At 43.5% G+C, this 17,632-nt stretch overlaps 1 protein-coding gene across 1 annotated transcript; it reads left to right on the forward strand.

Moving 5' to 3' along the window:
* Window positions 1-184: 184 nt before the first annotated feature.
* lrfn5b (leucine rich repeat and fibronectin type III domain containing 5b) lies at window positions 185-15,159 on the forward strand. The gene is made up of 8 exons (XM_046373397.1): window positions 185-380; window positions 510-608; window positions 1,798-3,732; window positions 9,040-9,956; window positions 10,772-10,946; window positions 11,686-12,019; window positions 12,971-13,271; window positions 13,402-15,159. The coding sequence occupies exons 4-8, from the start codon at window positions 9,066-9,068 to the stop codon at window positions 14,095-14,097; spliced, it is 2,397 nt and encodes a 798-aa protein (XP_046229353.1). The 5' UTR covers window positions 185-380; window positions 510-608; window positions 1,798-3,732; window positions 9,040-9,065; the 3' UTR covers window positions 14,098-15,159.
* The last annotated feature ends 2,473 nt before the right edge of the window (window positions 15,160-17,632 follow it).

A 17,632-nucleotide genomic window follows, 5' to 3' on the forward strand; every position in this document is an offset into this window, starting at 1 on the left:
TGGGCGGGACAAACCCTCTCAAAAAGCCAATCACTGCACGCAATTTACCAGCCGCCCTAAATTACAAGAAGCCGATTGGTTGTTTTTATAAGCACACACTAGAGTTGTCTCTGTTACTTTATTGAACCTTTAAAACCCTTCTCTTCGTTGTCAAAAATGTAGTACAGATGCTTTGCAGCGTCCCGCATTAAACCACTTTATTTACAAATATATATCACTGGATATTGTTTATTTTTATGAACGAAGAAAACAGTTATCAACACCTAGCGGCAGGTAACAGTTTCCATGGCAACTTTATTACAGACAACATGGAGTTTCTGCAGTGGAGTTGTCATGATGTTGCAAGATGGATTGAGTCTTTGGGATTTCCGCACTACAAAGTATGTTATGATATCATTCACCTGTTTAAATAGAGATAACACTGACCCTTATATGATATGTGTCTGCCAGCTTCCAAGATAATATGTTACTTTTCAAAGCTCTGACCTCATTATTCATTTCTGTGGCAGGCATGTTTCACGGAGAACGTCATCACAGGAAGAAAGCTCATTTATGTAAACTGCATCTACTTGCCAAGACTTGGAATCACAGATTTTAAAGACATGCAGGTATTAAGCTGAGGTGGAATCTCCAGTTTTTGATTCCAGCCTTCAAAATAGACTGATGTTATTTAGGAGACTTGTTTACATATCAAAGATGGGGGTTCATACACGATGTTCAAAGAAGTTTCAACAGGCAGAGCAGCGCCAAGATAATGATGGCACTGTTAACGTGCGCTATTAAACTTCCTGTTATTTCTTATTTTGTCTTAATTGATTTAAATTTTGATGTGATCATTTAAGTAGTTTAATCCACCAAGTGAAAATGACGACATCACGAAGCATAAAACGCTATTTTTCAAAGTGGGGTCCAGAGACCTTCAGGTGCCTTTGAGGGGTTTCCAGGGAATCCACAACAAAAGGAGCAATAATTTATTTTCACTATAATTCAATTAAGTAATACAATTACAGAATGCTATATGTATATATATATGTCTGGTTTGGTCATAGGTTTCCTACACTTTCTACATTAATGTTTGAAAATGTTTGGGATCCACCCATCCAAGACATCACTGAGGGCTTAGAAACGTGTGGCATGGGCATTTTTGGTTAATTTAATTCTTCACAGGGTAAAGTAATGGGTTGATTAAGACAAAAAACAATAAAGATTGACCTATGGCAGACATAATTTTTGGTTGCTTCTTAAGCTGTATTCCACATATCTCTAAGTGGACTGCAAACAGCACCAAACTGGTGTCTGTGCAAGCTCAACTGCACATCTCATTTGGCAATTGAACACTCTATCTTTGAACAGTGTGACATCCAATTAAAGTTATGTGTTGCAATAAAAAAAAAAAAGCATCTCTGCCAGCGATCATCTCAGATCAGCTTTATCGCATATATGCTATTTACAGTTAAAGCGGCTGTTTTTCTTATCTCTCCCTCAGGTCAGAACTAAATTGGCTGAAAGCAACTGTATGTATTCAGCTCCGCTTTACTGTAGAGACATCAAAACACATATCTTGAGACAGACTCAGTAAAGAATTGCCTGTGCTGTATTTAGTTTTATAATGGTTTAGCCCTGCATTCATTTTCCTCTTAGGGCTATAACCTTGTAACCTTCCTTTCTTTCCACAAACTTGGTGAGATCTCACTGACTAGATGCTGTCACTTTCAGTGGTAATACCTTTTTAAATAAAGATTATGTAGGCCTAAATATATACCTTAACAAGAAGCCCCCCCCCCCCCCCCCCCGCAGATCATCTCTGCTCGAGTGCGTGAGCTGCTGGGGATCACAGAGACCCCATGGAGTCGCAGCATCGCTGACCCTCCACGGGATAGCATGGGCCTGTTCTTGGAGAGGAAGAGCCAGACAGGTGAGCGGGCGGACAGCCTCACCTACCAGCAATTCCTGGATAAGATGCGTCACTGAACGGGAGTCCGGCATGATTCACAACAGTAAAGGAGCACAGCGAAAACCAAGACATGTCAGTGTCATTTCATATCACCAACTGTAAGCTGATGATGACTCTGATGAGACACTCAGTGGGTCACATGCAAGCCAGTGACACCAACACTTCCTGCCACTAAAATGCTTGTTGTTGTGGCTGCTGAAAAATCTGTTATTGTACAAGGTTTTGTGCAGAGCAGTCAACGTGTGTTCAGTCTGAAAATCATCTTTGAAATGAATGTAACTAGCTACTGAGTGATCTCACAACAAAGACTTTTTCATACATGTAATATCGGTGACTTTGTGCACACATTTATAGTATGACAAGCAGCTTAAATAACCCTTGTCACTGCGGTTCTGGATAACTATGCTTAAACCACTTGGGCTATTCCTATTGATCTCAAGTGGATGTAACGGGATGGAGCTATTGATCTAGAGTAGAAATCCTCAGGGTAATTCTGTGGATGATAACGAACACCTATTTCAAAGTGCCAGGAGGCCCCAGGAGCATCCATAGGTCACTGTTCTTGGGAATTAAAACCACTGAGTCCGCTATAGAAGACTCTTGCTCCACTGTACTGTAATAGACTTATAAACATATAGGTTACTTTGCTAACTTGCAGAAAAGACCATAGGATCATTGCATCAGATAGTGATGGGTCGAGTGCCAAGCAGATCCACGGGGAGCCAGGGCTTGCATTTTCAGCCAACTCAACACTTTCTTGCCAATAATCTATGTAATACATGCAGTGATATTCAGCTATAGGCTGCTATATTTGGCTTTATATATCTACCAAAGGATTTTATAAAGGAATGGATGGATTTCAAATAACACTCATGCTTGGGCCTACACTGGTTATTACTTGATTCATTTTTCATTTTCTGTGCCTGTAAATCTGATCAACATTTCTGTGCTTTTCTTAAAAAATTGAGTTGATTTTTTAAAGATTCCAGACCAACTGCATTTTCGTGCAGTGGAGTTCAATCTACATGAATAAATTATGATGCCTGCCTGTGAGATAAGCTGGGAGGCACTGCATCTGTCTATGCACACAAATGGTCTCTGTGCAGCTCGGAGCGCACTGATTACCATTCCGAGCACAGCACCTCTGGTCAGAAATGGAGCCGGGTCGGTGGCTGACAGTAGTCCGGGGGCAGAAGGAGTGAGGGTGGGGGTGAGCAGCAACCTTTCAGTCAATCTGGATTAACTCGCACTGAGCCCTGCGTCGCCAGCAAAACCCCGTGAAAGCGATACGAACATCTGGCTGAATTCAGTACAGCACCAGTCACTTACAGCGCTGTAGATATTAAAGCAGCCTGTCGCTACAAAGGCGTTTTCTCCTCTGGAGGTGCATACAGACGGATGCGCAGTAGAGGCGATCCCGCACAGCTGCAGCCTCGAAGCCACGCCGGGACCCCGCAGGTTGCGTTTTCCAGTGTTTTTTTTTTTTTTTTTTTTTCTCGAAAGGGGAGCGCCGGGTTACATTTCTCCAGTGTGAGGGGATCGGAAAGGAGTCGCCCTTTATCTGCTGGTCATGGATTTCTTGAAGGGCACCGCTGGTTTCGCAGGCCGTCACATGTTATAGGAGCCAAGACGCGTGTTTCGGGACACCTGAAATATCTCCTAGAGGCACCGTCGGTCCCATTTTAGGCAATCCGCTCTCAGAATGCTCTCAGCCCTCCTGGGAGGAAATCAGCTCAAACCCACCCTAATTTGACTTGGCTTCATGTTTCATCTGCAAGGTAAATTGAATATTTTATAGGCTGTAATTAATGTGAATTGTAGCCTCTGAACTCTTTTCGGGAGGTGGGGGCGACAGTCTGTCAAGAGGCGCAATACTGACTTGAAGTACTTCTCTCAGGACCCATCTGAAAGGGTTGAGATTTTCCCTTGTGACAGGGGTTGTGGCTGTAACCCATCAGCCCAGGACCTGTACCGCAAGGTCAAAAAAGCTCCTCAATTGCCGAGGAACGCCGTCAGATAGCTATTTTATTCTGAGGACCCACTTGACTGCGTTCTGCGCTGTTTTTTTTCTCCTACAGGTGAAACAGAATCATGCCAAACATGGCCATTATTCAGTCAGCTCTCGGATGCTTGCAGGATAAGGCTGATTTCATATGTGAGATGTTTCTTTGTTTTATTGTACATTTTTTTTATCAGCACAGAGGGTCCTGTGATAGGCTGCTCCGTGCTGTGGTTAAACCCTATCTGATATGCAAATTACATATCAGTGATTAAGGTGTGATGAAGTCTAAATTAACCTAAGTAACAAAATTGATATTAAGATGAGTGTGTGGGCAGGGGAACATGTTGCCAGGTGACTAATGAAGACAGGTGAAAATATGGCCCTAGTGATTTTTGTAAAGGATGAAGTACAATGTCGAGTGTTAGTTATCACATATCTTATTATTCACGAGTGCCTGAGGCACCATTGTAACTGCTACACCAGTGAAATCAGGCCCACGCCTCATTTTGCTGCTTCTATTTGCTCCTACTGCCATGTTAATGCACTCAGCGATGTAGCTTATGTGCTGCTACCTTTCACTGATAGCAGAGGAGTGATGTGTGGTTCCTGTTCTGCAGACCAGCTCTACATTCACTGACCCAAATTTTTACTTGCACAAAATAAGCTTTTGTTTTCGCTCAGGACCCACTTTCATTAAGACTTGAAACACTTCAGATTATTTGACATTCACAAACTAGCGTTTAGACACACGCATACACACACATATGCAACCATATACACAACATGTGGACATGGTTGCATGTGCTGTATGAAAGTTGTTTTTCGATTACACAACACAACAGAGAAGATGATGCATAATTTAGCCATTTTGTTGCTGTGTGCAGTAGAAAACAGTGGGGGTCTTTTAAAGATGGGAAAATGAATCAGTGGATACAGTGACTGTGAATTTAATTTTGGCTGTCATTATTCCCTCACTGTAACATGAATAAAGCCCATGTAACAGAGACTGGTGTTTTCACAAAGTGAGGTAAAGATTTTGCTTTTTCTCGCACTCCTTGCATCTGAAATTGCACTTGGGAAATGGCATATCTGAAGGTCTGCAGACCTGCAGACCCATACTATGGAGAATATTCACTTAGAGAGGCCATACTGACATTCAGAGGTGGTATTCATGCATTCCTCTGGCCGCAAGAAAATCCCTGGTCATCAGGCCCTCTCATCAGCTCATGCCAAAAATGCAGAGTTGGGATTCAAAATCAGTGGTCAGTATTTAAATTCAGCCTCCTGCTTTGATGTAAGACAGCATCTAAAATATGTAGAGTGTTTTCTGTGTTTGTTTATTTATCCGTTGATCTGATGCTCCAGTCAGGAGATACCCAGCATATCAAGGTATCACCGAATTTCCTGTGATAGTGTGTCAAGCACAACATTTGTAATCACAAGAGCGAGTTGTAAATGCTGATGAACATTTTCTTGGTCTGGAAAATTGCAAATTGCAATGTTTGTAAATAAAAAGAATTTCCTCCTTTGGGATAAATTAAAAAAAAATCTGATTCTGATTCTAAACAGCACTTCTATTGATGCAGTGGGGTCTGCTTAGTATTTTTACCCCCTGGCACACATGCACGCATGCACACACACATTCCCACACAAGCTTGTCTGAGTGAAAAATAATTTCAGCCAGTTCTACATCAAATCATTTAGGTTTTTATTACATGCAAAATTGGAAAACAGTAATTATTAAGTCACTCCAACACTGAATTCAATACAAAATTAGCTGAGTGCACTATCTCCTTTCTTCTCATCACAACAGGGTCATAAATGGTACAATGAGTCTGCTCTGGCTTGCAACCAGAACCTCAGTAGTCGAGGCCCTTTCCTCCAGAGGGGACTCTTTGTTCTAAATATTATTAGGTGATCTGAAAATGAGCCGCTGATTACATCTCACCCAAATCTGACGTTTTCTGTGTTGCCATGGCATCAAGGCTGTCACCCAAGAGCTATCACATTCTAACATTGGCAGACTCTGTAGGAAAAGGGTGTCACAGCACATACCCCCATTCACAAACACAGATGTGTTAGTTAGACAGTCCATAACAGCATCAGTGTTTGGTCAGGATGTTTGGACTGGGGCTACAGCGAGCATTTACCCAACAAAACATAATTTCTACTAGCTCAGTCAAAATATGATCCACTTCAACAGACGCGGCTGCTCCATTTGGTCTCATAAAGCAGGCGGGCTGAGGACTCATTTCACTGCTTTGTCGATACCATTTTACCATCATGTTGCAGCATCAGTTTACCTCCTTGACAGAGCAGAGCTTATTTTTGGCAGAAGTAAATGTCCAGCTGCTTTTTTTTAAGAGTAGAGATGTGAACCTGCCGAGACACTGCCATGTGTCACCGTGTCGACCTGCATGGAGGCATACCAAGCAGACTTCATCTCATTAACTTCCTCTTGCAATGCTGCTTTCCCTGATTTCCTGCCCAGACATGGATTGCAGAGGCTTTCTCACATGAGCTCCAGCATAAGTTAGACCAGCTGAAAACATATCCCCCATGACCTCACCGGCCGATTGCCATGCAGTATGCTGCATAAGGCTTTTCTTGGCGAATGCTGCCCCAGGGACACCATAGATATCCTCTCCTTCAGTATGCTGCTGCTGCTGCACATGAATGTCTCTCTCTCCATTGCTGGGGGTTGTTGTGTTGTGAGCTACCTCTATTAGGCACAAATCCACCCACTGGTGTGCATGTGTGGGTGTGTACTGTCAGTCTGTTCTGTTCTCTGAGGGCGAAAAGACCTGCTCAGAGGTAGTAAACGAACATTTGATTGACTAAGAAAGAGATTATGGTTAATGCATCAGTAGATTATCTGTTTTCTTGTTTATTTGTGGCCCTCCCAAGTCACCTCACTATAATGAACAGTCCAGCCTGGAGGATAATGATTTTCTGGGGGTGTGACATTTAAAGATGAAGTGCATGATTGATGAATGCATTGATTGATTATCTCCTTATTTGTTCGTGTACCTGATGAGCACAACCTGTTATGCAAATCTTTGTGGAACAACCATAATTAAATGCAAATAAGGGAGACAGCAGCAGATCTTTCCTCCCCTGTTTCACCAGCGAGGAGCTGTCCTTTTGTCCTCACAGAACGAATTTTGTAGGGATTACCATTGCAACCATTCTGTTCACGTTTGACTGAGTTTTGAGCAGTGAAAAAAAGCCCCATCTCTACAGAGTGAATCAATATCACGTCCTCAGTGGCATTCGAGTCTGGAAGTAGCAGGTCCTCTCTGCCTCATTGCACATCCAGAGGCCATGCCATTTAGAGTCAGAGCAGAAGGTGGTTGGCACACCGACATGAACACACTTCGTGTTGGTGCAGGAACACTTTTGGCTTTCGTACACTCCTCTCTGATGGACACACAAACAAAACAGACTTAGTTTCTACATAAGCACCACTACATGTAGTTCTGCTGTACTCCTTGACATTGAAGTCAGCTGTCATCTTTAAGTGGAGCCATGACAATATTTAATGATGAATCTACACTTCATTTCTCACCAGCTCAGATCATGCAGCACTGCACCCCAGACTACTGTCTGCAAAACGGGTCTCTTGTGTGGCCACTCAGGTTATCCCTTGTAAAAACTGGTCGAGAATGACATCCATTCATTGCTACTTGATCAGCAGTATTCATGAAAATGTCATGCACAGCATGCTCTTTCCAATGATATTCTTCCTCCCTCTGCTATTATGGGCCATTTTAAGGCGACCTCTTCCCTTGTCAGCCTGTGATGCATTTTAACCAGCTGTCAAAACGCAGCTGTTGTCAGTGGACGCCACCAGGCTTCCTTCACTTCCCTTCTTACATTAAAAACATGTCCCCACGTGGCAACCATGTCAGTCCCATCCTGTCTGATGTTTTCTTTACTCAAAAATATTTACTTCATACTCCAACTGTCAAGGTTATTACACCATGAGCCGTGTCACAGGGGTTTTGAAGCATGAAGGTTCTCAGTTGGCAGGCCCTTTGCTGATGCAAGATTTTTATGGACTCTCCAAGACCCAGCGTTGACAACGGAGGCATTACCAGCAGACCACAGAAAGCTATAATCATAAATCAGCTATTCTCTTCAGTATTTAAAGGTTAGGCTTTGGGTTTTTACAGCAGTGGTGGGATTGGATCTCTTGTTCTCTGTGTTTGATAGGATTGCTACTCCTTTCTGTGTGCTGTAATGGGATACCCAGAGGGTTGAATATTGCATGTTCAACCAAAATGACACTAAATTTCAGTTCTAAAAATAATCACAACTAATGTCACTCTTGCTCTGGTACATTGCGTTGTGCACCTGCAGAGCTATGATCTGATCTCCACTGTCTCAGTTTTATGACATGCTATATCCCTGACAAGGTCTCAGGATTCATCAATTGGATCCCTCCTTATCCCCCATCTCAGTTGTGTCATAAGTAAGAGTAGCAGCAGAGAGAGCAGAGAGAAAATCAATAGCAAGGCATAGCACATCCTCACTGAGGCACTGGGCCCAATCATCCCTTCCTATTGCCGATATGATCCTGGGAGATATAAGTCTAATTCTGATGAGGCCCAGGACTGCCAGTCTAGACTTTCATCCCTCTGTACACAAACATAAAAGGCCTGGCATTATCATATCAAAAAAGTATGATCAAGGGAGCAGGAGCTGAAAGCAAGAGCTGTCACAAAAATCACTAAAGATTACCAGGGATGTTTCACTTTCTCAAGATTGCGGATGACTAATTGGTTTTGTTTTTAATTGCAAGGCATTTATTATTTGTTCAGACACTGACTCGCTTAGCTTCCAGTTCAGAGTTTGGAATCTCTGTAAATCTTACCTGTCAGCTGGCAATGAGCATCTTTCAAATCTAGCAGAAGATCTTTCAAGTAACAGAGCAGAATTCCCCCAATTCACTTTGCATTTGTACATAGCCTGTTACAAAATTAGTTTCACAAAGATGATGCACACATTTAAGCCTGTTCTTTAACTGCTTAATAAATACTATGCCCCTCTCTTTCTCTCTTTCTGCTTTGATCTTTTTTAGGTATACTAACCTGACTGAAAAGCCCAATGGAGTCTCTCCTGGTTTATCTGATAGTATTTGGTGTGGCTGTGAAGGCCCACAAAGTTCAGATCTGTCCCAAACGCTGTGTCTGCCAGGTGCTGAACCCTAACCTGGCGACTTTGTGTGATAAAAAGGGGCTTCTATTTGTGCCACCGAACATCGACAGGCACACAGTGGAGATGCGCCTTGGCGATAACTTTGTAACAAGTATCAAACGCAAAGACTTTGCCAACATGACCAAGTTAGTGGACCTGACCCTCTCTCGGAACACTATTGGTTCCATCACACCTCATGCTTTCAAGGACCTCGAAAACCTACGAGCTCTTCACCTTGACAGCAACCGTCTAACCCGCATCACCAACGATACCTTCAGTGGCATGTCCAAGTTGCACCACCTCATCCTCAACAACAACCAGCTCACCCACATACAGAGTGGGGCATTTAATGATCTGACAGCACTGGAAGAGCTGGACTTATCCTACAACAACTTGGAAAGTGCACCATGGGTCGCCATTCAGAGGATGTCCAATCTACACACTCTCAATTTGGACCACAACATGATCAGCTACATCCCAGAGGGCACCTTCTCTGGGCTGCAGAAGCTCAAGAGGCTGGACGTAACCTCCAACAAGCTCCAGAAGCTTCCTCCTGACCCTGTTTTCCAAAGAGCAGGAGTCCTGGCCACCTCTGGGATAATGGGGCCTTCATCATTTGCATTGAGCTTTGGAGGGAACCCACTGAGGTGCAACTGTGAGCTGCTCTGGCTGCGAAGGTTGCGGAGAGAAGATGATCTGGAGACCTGTGCCTCACCGCAGCACCTCGCCGGACGCTATTTCTGGACTGTTTCAGAGGAAGAATTCCTCTGTGAGCCCCCTCTCATCACCAGGCATTCTCAGGTATAACTGCCAAATGGAGGACTGTAATACCTAACACTCACTACTGTTAAACTCTGTGCCAGGGACTGTATTCTATCTCAGTTAATCCAAGGTGGCACTTTGTGCTTTCTTTGACTGTCACACCAAATATTAGCTTTCAGAGCCAGAGGAGTCTTACAAGACTTGTGGGACTTGTCTGCACTGCTCAGCTAACTTAATATTGTAAAATATATAGGACTTACTTAAAAAATGTAATCAAATTGTGGCCTGTGGGGAGTTTTCAGAAATGTTCTTTACAGGATTTTCAGTTTTAATAAAGCTATTTGCAGGTTTATGATGGATCTGCTGCAAAGCTCTTATTAAACACTGAAAGCCTGCAGTGATTTAGCCCCTGATTCATGCATCCAAACAAAATTATCTGATCAAGTCCTTGCCAAAATACTACAGCTATGTCACTGCGTTTACATTTGGCAGAGCTCCTTTGCATAATTGCAGAGAAAATTATGATTTACTTGGACTCCATCATATACACTGTAATGTACTGTCATATTGATTGTCCCGCCTTCAAAATCATACTAATGCAATATTATGACAATGATCAATTGTTTGTTATATTTAAAAGGGAGACAATTTTTAAAACACAGCATCATCAATATGGGTATTAATTATAATATGTCAATTTTTCAGACTGTCTTGCTGTAAGTCAGACTTACAAATAATAATTATTTGTGCAAAGGGTTTTTCAGTTTTTAAATCTGGTGCATTATCTAATCAGTGTGTCTATTTAACATATGCTAAAGTCATCCCACCAACTGCCTTTCTTGCCTTTGCTTCAGGAGCTGCGAGCTTTGGAGGGTCAGAGTGTGACTCTGCGCTGTAAGGCCAGGGGCGACCCCGACCCCATTATCCACTGGATCGCCCCTGACGGACGTCTTATGTCCAACTCCTCCAGGGCTGTGGTCCACACTGACGGCACGCTGGACATCCTCATCAGCACTGTCAAGGACTCTGGTCTGTTTACACCCTGGTGGATGTGCTTGTGTTGTTGACTGAACAAAATTAGTTGTTTGCTTGTGTATGCAGAAGACTATAGGACTTAAGTATTTGTCTACATCAAGCAATAAAGTTTCTTATTTGACTTAGAGTGTGGAAGAGTGTCGGCTGGCACACTGATTAAAGTCACAATAGAATGACAAATGACTTTTCACCTTGTTGGCCAAATTTCCGTCATATATATCTATTTATAAAGATACACATCCACACACCTTTATGTTTTAGTGGCTAAAGCAACACATTTAAATTTGAATAATTGGGAAAAGTGTTGCAGAGAGTTAGATGAGAATATTGATCCCTCTCTCATTTCTGGCTCATTTCACAGGGGAAACAGCTGTCTGTGCAAAAAAATTAAATGTAAACATGAAAAGTTGGGGGTTTATGGTAGTTGTTTTTTAAGCTTTCTGGGTTAAATAGAAGAGATATAACACGTTAATTAGTGAGCTTAAGACGTACAGGCTGGCAGATTTTGTGCTGACTGTGTCCAGAATGCTAAGCTAAGCTATCCTGTTGCTGACTGTAGCCTGAAGTTTACCTGACAGGACACTGGTATCAGGCTTATCAGCCAAGTCTTGTGTGCACAAAATAAAGAAATACCATCTTTCAAGACTTTGGTTGTTCCGTACATTACCCAAAACATCAAACTGTTTCTGTAGATATGAATGCCAGGAAGGATAATACTGTAACTCTGTTCCAGGTTCCTTCACCTGCGTGGCTTCCAACCCTGCAGGGGAGGCCCAGCAGACAGTGGAGCTGGTCATCGCTAAACTCCCTCATTTCACCAATAACACAGTCGCAGAGCAGGAGCCTGACCCCGGATCATCAGATATCGCCACAGTGACCAAGACGGGGGCAGAGGCTGGAGGGTTGCCTCTGGGGAATGCAAAGACAAGCCAGGAGAAGAAAGTAGTAATTGCTGAAGCTACGTCCACCTCAGCCCTGATCAAGTTTAACTTCCAGAGGAGCATTCCTGGAATACGCATGTTCCAGATTCAATATAACGGCACCTACGACGATTCACTGGTTTACAGGTAAACAGAAAGACACGACCTGCTGGTTTAAAAAGTATGAAATCATAAGTTGAAGAATAAAACATTTTCTTAAACTGCCCAAATAAGGCAATTTAATCTAGTAAGCAAACCTTAAATCTGAATCCTAACATAAGCAAATAAAACTAAGCTGACTGGAATCATACTATGAAAAAATCCCTTGACCTGTGTTTTACCTTTATAGTCTACTTTGAATGCCTAAATCCCTTTGATTTATTGTTATCAAGTTATTAAGAAGCAGAACTGGCTGTCAACATGATTATTTGTGGTGCCTATTAGGAAGAGTAATGCACTGTATCTGACTTCTTTTTCTTTGACTCATAACCCCCCCCCCCCCAACAGAGTCTGCCATTTACTATATGCAAAACCTTCATAATGCTTAATCAACAAAATCAAAACAAAATATCCCCTCTGCAGATAGGAGATGAAAGAGTAGTCAGTGAGTGTATTACAAAAAGCATCAGAGGCTTCACGCATGCCCATCTGAGAAATGGATGTACACTGCATTCTTTCATCTCTGCCTTCTTTCAGTCCGTATTTATGGTGATATGATAGGATAGGATCGTCACACAGACCTCTTTTTTCCAAGGGAACTCTGAAGTCAACAACACATATGGTGTTGATACTGAATTCAGCAGACATTAGAAAATCAACTCTGTAATCTTGATGTTGTGAACAAAGAGAGGCATCCTGCCTCCCCAGTGACTGAAAGCAACCTTTTATCGGTAATGATGTTGCAGAGAATAAATCAAATGTCACAAAAGATTATGCCCAGGCAGATCTTAAATAGCCTCCTGAGAGATAAATGATTGTCATGTCATTTTATCCCTGCAAAACAATAAGCTGGATAATCTGATTTGCTTCTGTCTCCTTTCATTTAACCCTCCCTAATCTATGTCAGAACTCACAGAGCTTTTTTTTTTCTTTTCACAGAATGATACCCCCAACCAGTAAAAGCATCTTGGTAAACAACCTGGCGGCTGGTACAAATTATGACCTGTGTGTGCTGGCCATCTACGATGACCAGGTGACCTCACTGACTGCCACCAGGGTGATAGGTTGTATCCACTTCACCACAGAGCCGCAGTACCTGAGATGCCATTTCATGCAGTCCCAGTTTCTTGGCGGAACCATTGTGGTTATCATTGGAGGGATTATTGTGGCCTCAGTGCTTGCTTTTATCATCTTCCTCATTGTGCGCTACCGGGTGTGTAACCAAGGAGATGCAGATAAGGTCAGTTTGGCATGATTCTCTTTGTTTTGATCTTTTGTCTGTTCATTATTTCTTTTAATACTGAAGCAGGGTTGTCTAATAGAATCACTTTTATTGTTCTCTGTCCCTTACCTTACTTGTTTCCTGTCAGGCTCTAGAGATGGGAGATATTCGCTCACTGAGCAGTGATGGACAGCTACAGGGCTGTGGGATTCCCAAGTCCCTCTCCAAGCAGGTCCTGCGTCCAGAGAAGAATGACAAGGACTCCCTCAGAGTTGCCCTGCCGCCGCCAGAGCCAACCAAGCAGCGCCCACCAGTTGTTGTGGCCACCACCAAGCCCTCTGTCCCAGACTGCACTGTCTCTACCTCTGCTGCTAGCCACAGTTGGCACCCAGCCTCCCCAGGTGCTCCAAGGCCCAAACGTTCCAGTGCTCCACCAAAACCTTCAGAGGCTCGTCGAGGTGAAGCTCAGGCAGATGTTGAGCTCGACAACATGAATCGGAATAACTCATCAGAGGTTAAAATGGCGACCGCCATCTCTCTTGCTGTTCCTGGTCAGCCCACCAAGTGGACTCCTGTTCCCAGGGGTCCACGGCCCCACCAGGCCCCTCAACATTACATGACTGTGCCTACAGGGGGAGTGAGGGTGAACCGCAGACATTCCATTAATGCAGACTCGTACAGGGAGCGCTGCTATGTGGCCTACCCCAAAACTGGTGCCAGTCTGCGCTCCAAGCGGAGCCTGTCAATGAGTGGAGAGCTGCCGCAGCTCGAGAGCACAACAAACATTCGTGGAGCCAGGGACAAGCTCTCCAGGTCTGAGTGGCTTCTGGAGAGCACTTTATGATTTGGAGTTTATGACCTGCGTTCTCTTGTTTTCTGGGATTGGATTTGTGGCCCTTTGTGAAACAGACAGGGATTTTATGCCTTGTTTTGAGCTTTGGTGCTCTCTACTGAAGGACCTGTAAGCTTCTCTCATATATTTGGGGGCAAGGCAGGCATACAGGGTTATGGGAGACATTTCACATTTGTTTTCTACCTTATCAAAGTCTTCTTTATAACGACATTTGATCAAACTTTGATGAAAGGCACAACAATGTATAAAACAACTTCATGTACAAAAATGTTTTGTTGCGTGAGATACTGTAAATCTCAATACAACCATAAGTGTTTATGTGGTATTGAATGCAGTAACCTAGACATCTGTATTATAACAAAGACAGACACACGCAGGAGGTGGGGTTATTATACTCACAGTCTGATTGCCTGTTACTTAAAGTGATACAATCTCTGTAGACTTTGAACATGATTCTTGTCTCCAGTTCTACAGACAGACGGTGACATGTCTTAATTACCTTGGTGGGGGTTTGGAAAGATTACGAATGTGCTTTACATCCCAGAGGTGTTGGAACAGAATGTAGTAGACAAACAGTGCTCCATCTTTTCATCCCGACACTCCAAGACACAGCACAATGCAGTATTTTTGTGGCACAAGGCAACTCATCCTAATACTGCCCTCCGGTTTGAATCGATACATTTTTATCACATAATTACATAAAGACTCAGCTCTGATAGGATTCCTGTCATGGCTGATTTGAGCGACAATTGAACCAACACCAACAGCATGACAGGTGCTGGAAGTAATCTGATATTCCATGTGGATGAGATCCAGAGGAATGGTTCATTTCCATATTTTTTACTTAACTGACGTTATCATGTCACGCCAATGACAACCATTGTAAATTAACTCGTTGATGTAAGAGAAGTGATAATCACAAGTATGGGAGGACGTCAGCTCTTGATTTTGCTGTTGTTTCTGTTTGATGTTTACCAGAATAAATAAACCAGTGATAAAAGGGACATACACAGACTTATCTCATTTTCAGCTTTGTTAATTTTCACAACTTTTTCCACATCAGAATGAGAGAGCAGCCATCTCCGGTTTGAAGCAGTTTCAGAACAAAACAATACATGCATCCTTTAATTTAGCAAGCCCTAGCAGAAGTGGTAATGAATATGGGGTTTCACTAGTCTTGCAGCAACATGATTCCCCTCTATCTGCAAGTGGTGGACCTCTGACAGATCCCAGCCAAGAGCCCTTGTGTTTACTCAAAGAGAGGAGGGAAGAAGATGATGAAAAGAGGGCAAGCTAGTCACCGGGGACGCCTCTCGCCTGCGCATCTCCTTGCTCATCTGAAGGCATCGTGCCTGTGCCCTCGGACGGCAGCCACTGCAGAAACCTGCCGCAGGAGAGGTTTAACACAACCTCCGCAGTGGGAACCCATGCACAACTAATTTTACAGTTACAGCACTGTGTCCCTGATAGCAGGCCCGACATGATATGCATTATCTATCAGAATAGGAGCTCTGATTCACTGTGTATTTTTCTAGTCGGATGCTGCCCGATTGATTTTTATATACATGCACTGGTATGACTCTCACAGCATGAAACCTCAAGGGATACAGCATATTGGTTTGAAAATACAGCACGGTGCAGGGAAAAGCTGTTTAGATGAGCCGCACATAATGTATGTAAAACATAAATTAATTGCTGCCACCCGAACAGACTGGATTCAAGCTCTTTTATTCATTATTTCTTGCTCATTATGAGTGATTAAAATGCTGAGAAGCTTGGCCTAAACCAGTCAGTTCAGTCTTTGGCGAAAGCCAGAGGTGTATGTTAATAATAGATGCAGTTCTGGGGAGAGAGAAGGAGACGGGGAGTGAGGGGAGGGGAGGAGGCAAAGCAGAGAAGAGTAGATGGAAGGTTTTGTGAAACAAATACGCCGAGGAGGGTGGGAGGCAGAGAGGCAGGGGTGAGGATGAAGAAATAGAGATGGAGCGAGAGGTGCAGAGAAGAAAGCGAGACGGCGCAGACACAGAGGAAGAGAGGAAGAGGACACAGGGAGCTGGGAGTAAGAAAAAATGTAGAGCGAAACAGAACGAGGAGTGCAGGAGACAGAGAAAAGAGCATCCTTTGTAAGCCAGCCATGCAGCCTCTGGCTCTTCAGTATTCAGTGCACCTTCACAAAGGGGATGAGGGAGGAAGGAAGGGCCGGCAGTGGTTTGAGTGTGGGTGATAGACCTCGGCTGGAGGTCTGGCAATGAGCAGAAAGGAGTGAGCCCTGCGGCCAGATCAGAACCACATGCCTCCCTTTACAATACTGCACAGATGTGCCTGACCTGCTTTCCAAAAACCTATAATGTGTTTCTTGGCCAATGCTTAGTTTTCCTCCTTCCTTGGCATCATCTGCACCCCCCCCCCCATTCAGCCTACCATCTTGCATCATGCTGAGTCACCCCTCTAAACTACAAGAGTCCTGTCATGCTCCTGAACAACCATCCAACCCTCAGCCACCCACCCACCCACTGGCCCACTTGAAAACTGAACCCATCAGTCTTCCTGACTCTGACCTGCCTTCAACAAACAAACTGGCCAATGCCTCCTCAGCCTGGCTTGCTCAAATGCCACTTGGGTCACTGTGATCATCAGAAGCATTTGAGTATCCCGCACTCCCTTCTTCTCAATTGTAGCGTCAGTGTTCCACTGATTAAATTCATTTTCTGCTGTCACTGGTAATGGGCTTTTCATTCCTTTGTGTGAGTTTCAGTTGGTTCTGACAGAATGAGTTCCTTTATGAAGCACTTAAACCAACACGGTCTCCGACACCACAATTGCCTGCTTTTAATGACAATCATGATGTGGGGAAAATCACATTGGGGCATTGATGTGTCCAATTTGCGGTCAATTGTCTTATTTAAAGAGATTGTTGGGCCTGTTTCAACAGACTGACGAGCCTATTAGAATCACAGTTAAGAGAGTGGTAATATGAATGCTTAATCGAAGAACACCGAGGTCCTTCAACAAGTGTGTTAGCACCTTTTGCTCTCCATACTGCAGCTCAGTGTTTCATTATCTCGGCACAGCAGGCAGTCTTAGTCAGAGTCACACATGAGACATTGTTCCCCTGGCAAGCATTATCCTTGGGAGTACACGTAGCGAGAACCTGGGGCAGGATTATGAATCTGTCCAAAACACCACTGATATCCCTGTTCGGGGAGAGCACACAGAGGGGGTGGGTATTGAGGGGCCACAGTGTAAAATATGCACAGGCAATTCCAAAGAATATGCATTATTAAGAGGAGTAAATGGGTGCAGGATGAACATCATGGCTCATTAATAGTAAATGTGATTACTGTTTCTGGGAAAACAGAAGTCTGGGCAAGGGGGAAGATAATTGAAATGGTCAAATCTAAACTAAAGACTTCCTTGTTTACTCAGCACCAACTGTTACTGTCTAGTCATGTTGATAACTAATGCTGCCAAGTGTCCCGTTATGATGTTAATTTCACACACTGAAAACTTCTTCACTCTCATGTTG

Source organism: Scatophagus argus, chromosome 19, assembly GCF_020382885.2.
Source record: "Scatophagus argus isolate fScaArg1 chromosome 19, fScaArg1.pri, whole genome shotgun sequence".
In the NCBI taxonomy this organism is placed as follows: domain Eukaryota; kingdom Metazoa; phylum Chordata; class Actinopteri; family Scatophagidae; genus Scatophagus; species Scatophagus argus.

Bases quoted from the DNA above. Each gene is read 5' to 3' on its own strand.
- lrfn5b (XM_046373397.1), top strand. From the start codon at position 9,066: ATGGAGTCTCTCCTGGTTTATCTGATAGTATTTGGTGTGGCTGTGAAG. The intron at 12,020-12,970 runs GTAAACAGAAAG...TTCTTTTCACAG, and splicing joins GACGATTCACTGGTTTACAG to AATGATACCCCCAACCAGTA. The intron at 13,272-13,401 runs GTCAGTTTGGCA...GTTTCCTGTCAG, and splicing joins ACCAAGGAGATGCAGATAAG to GCTCTAGAGATGGGAGATAT.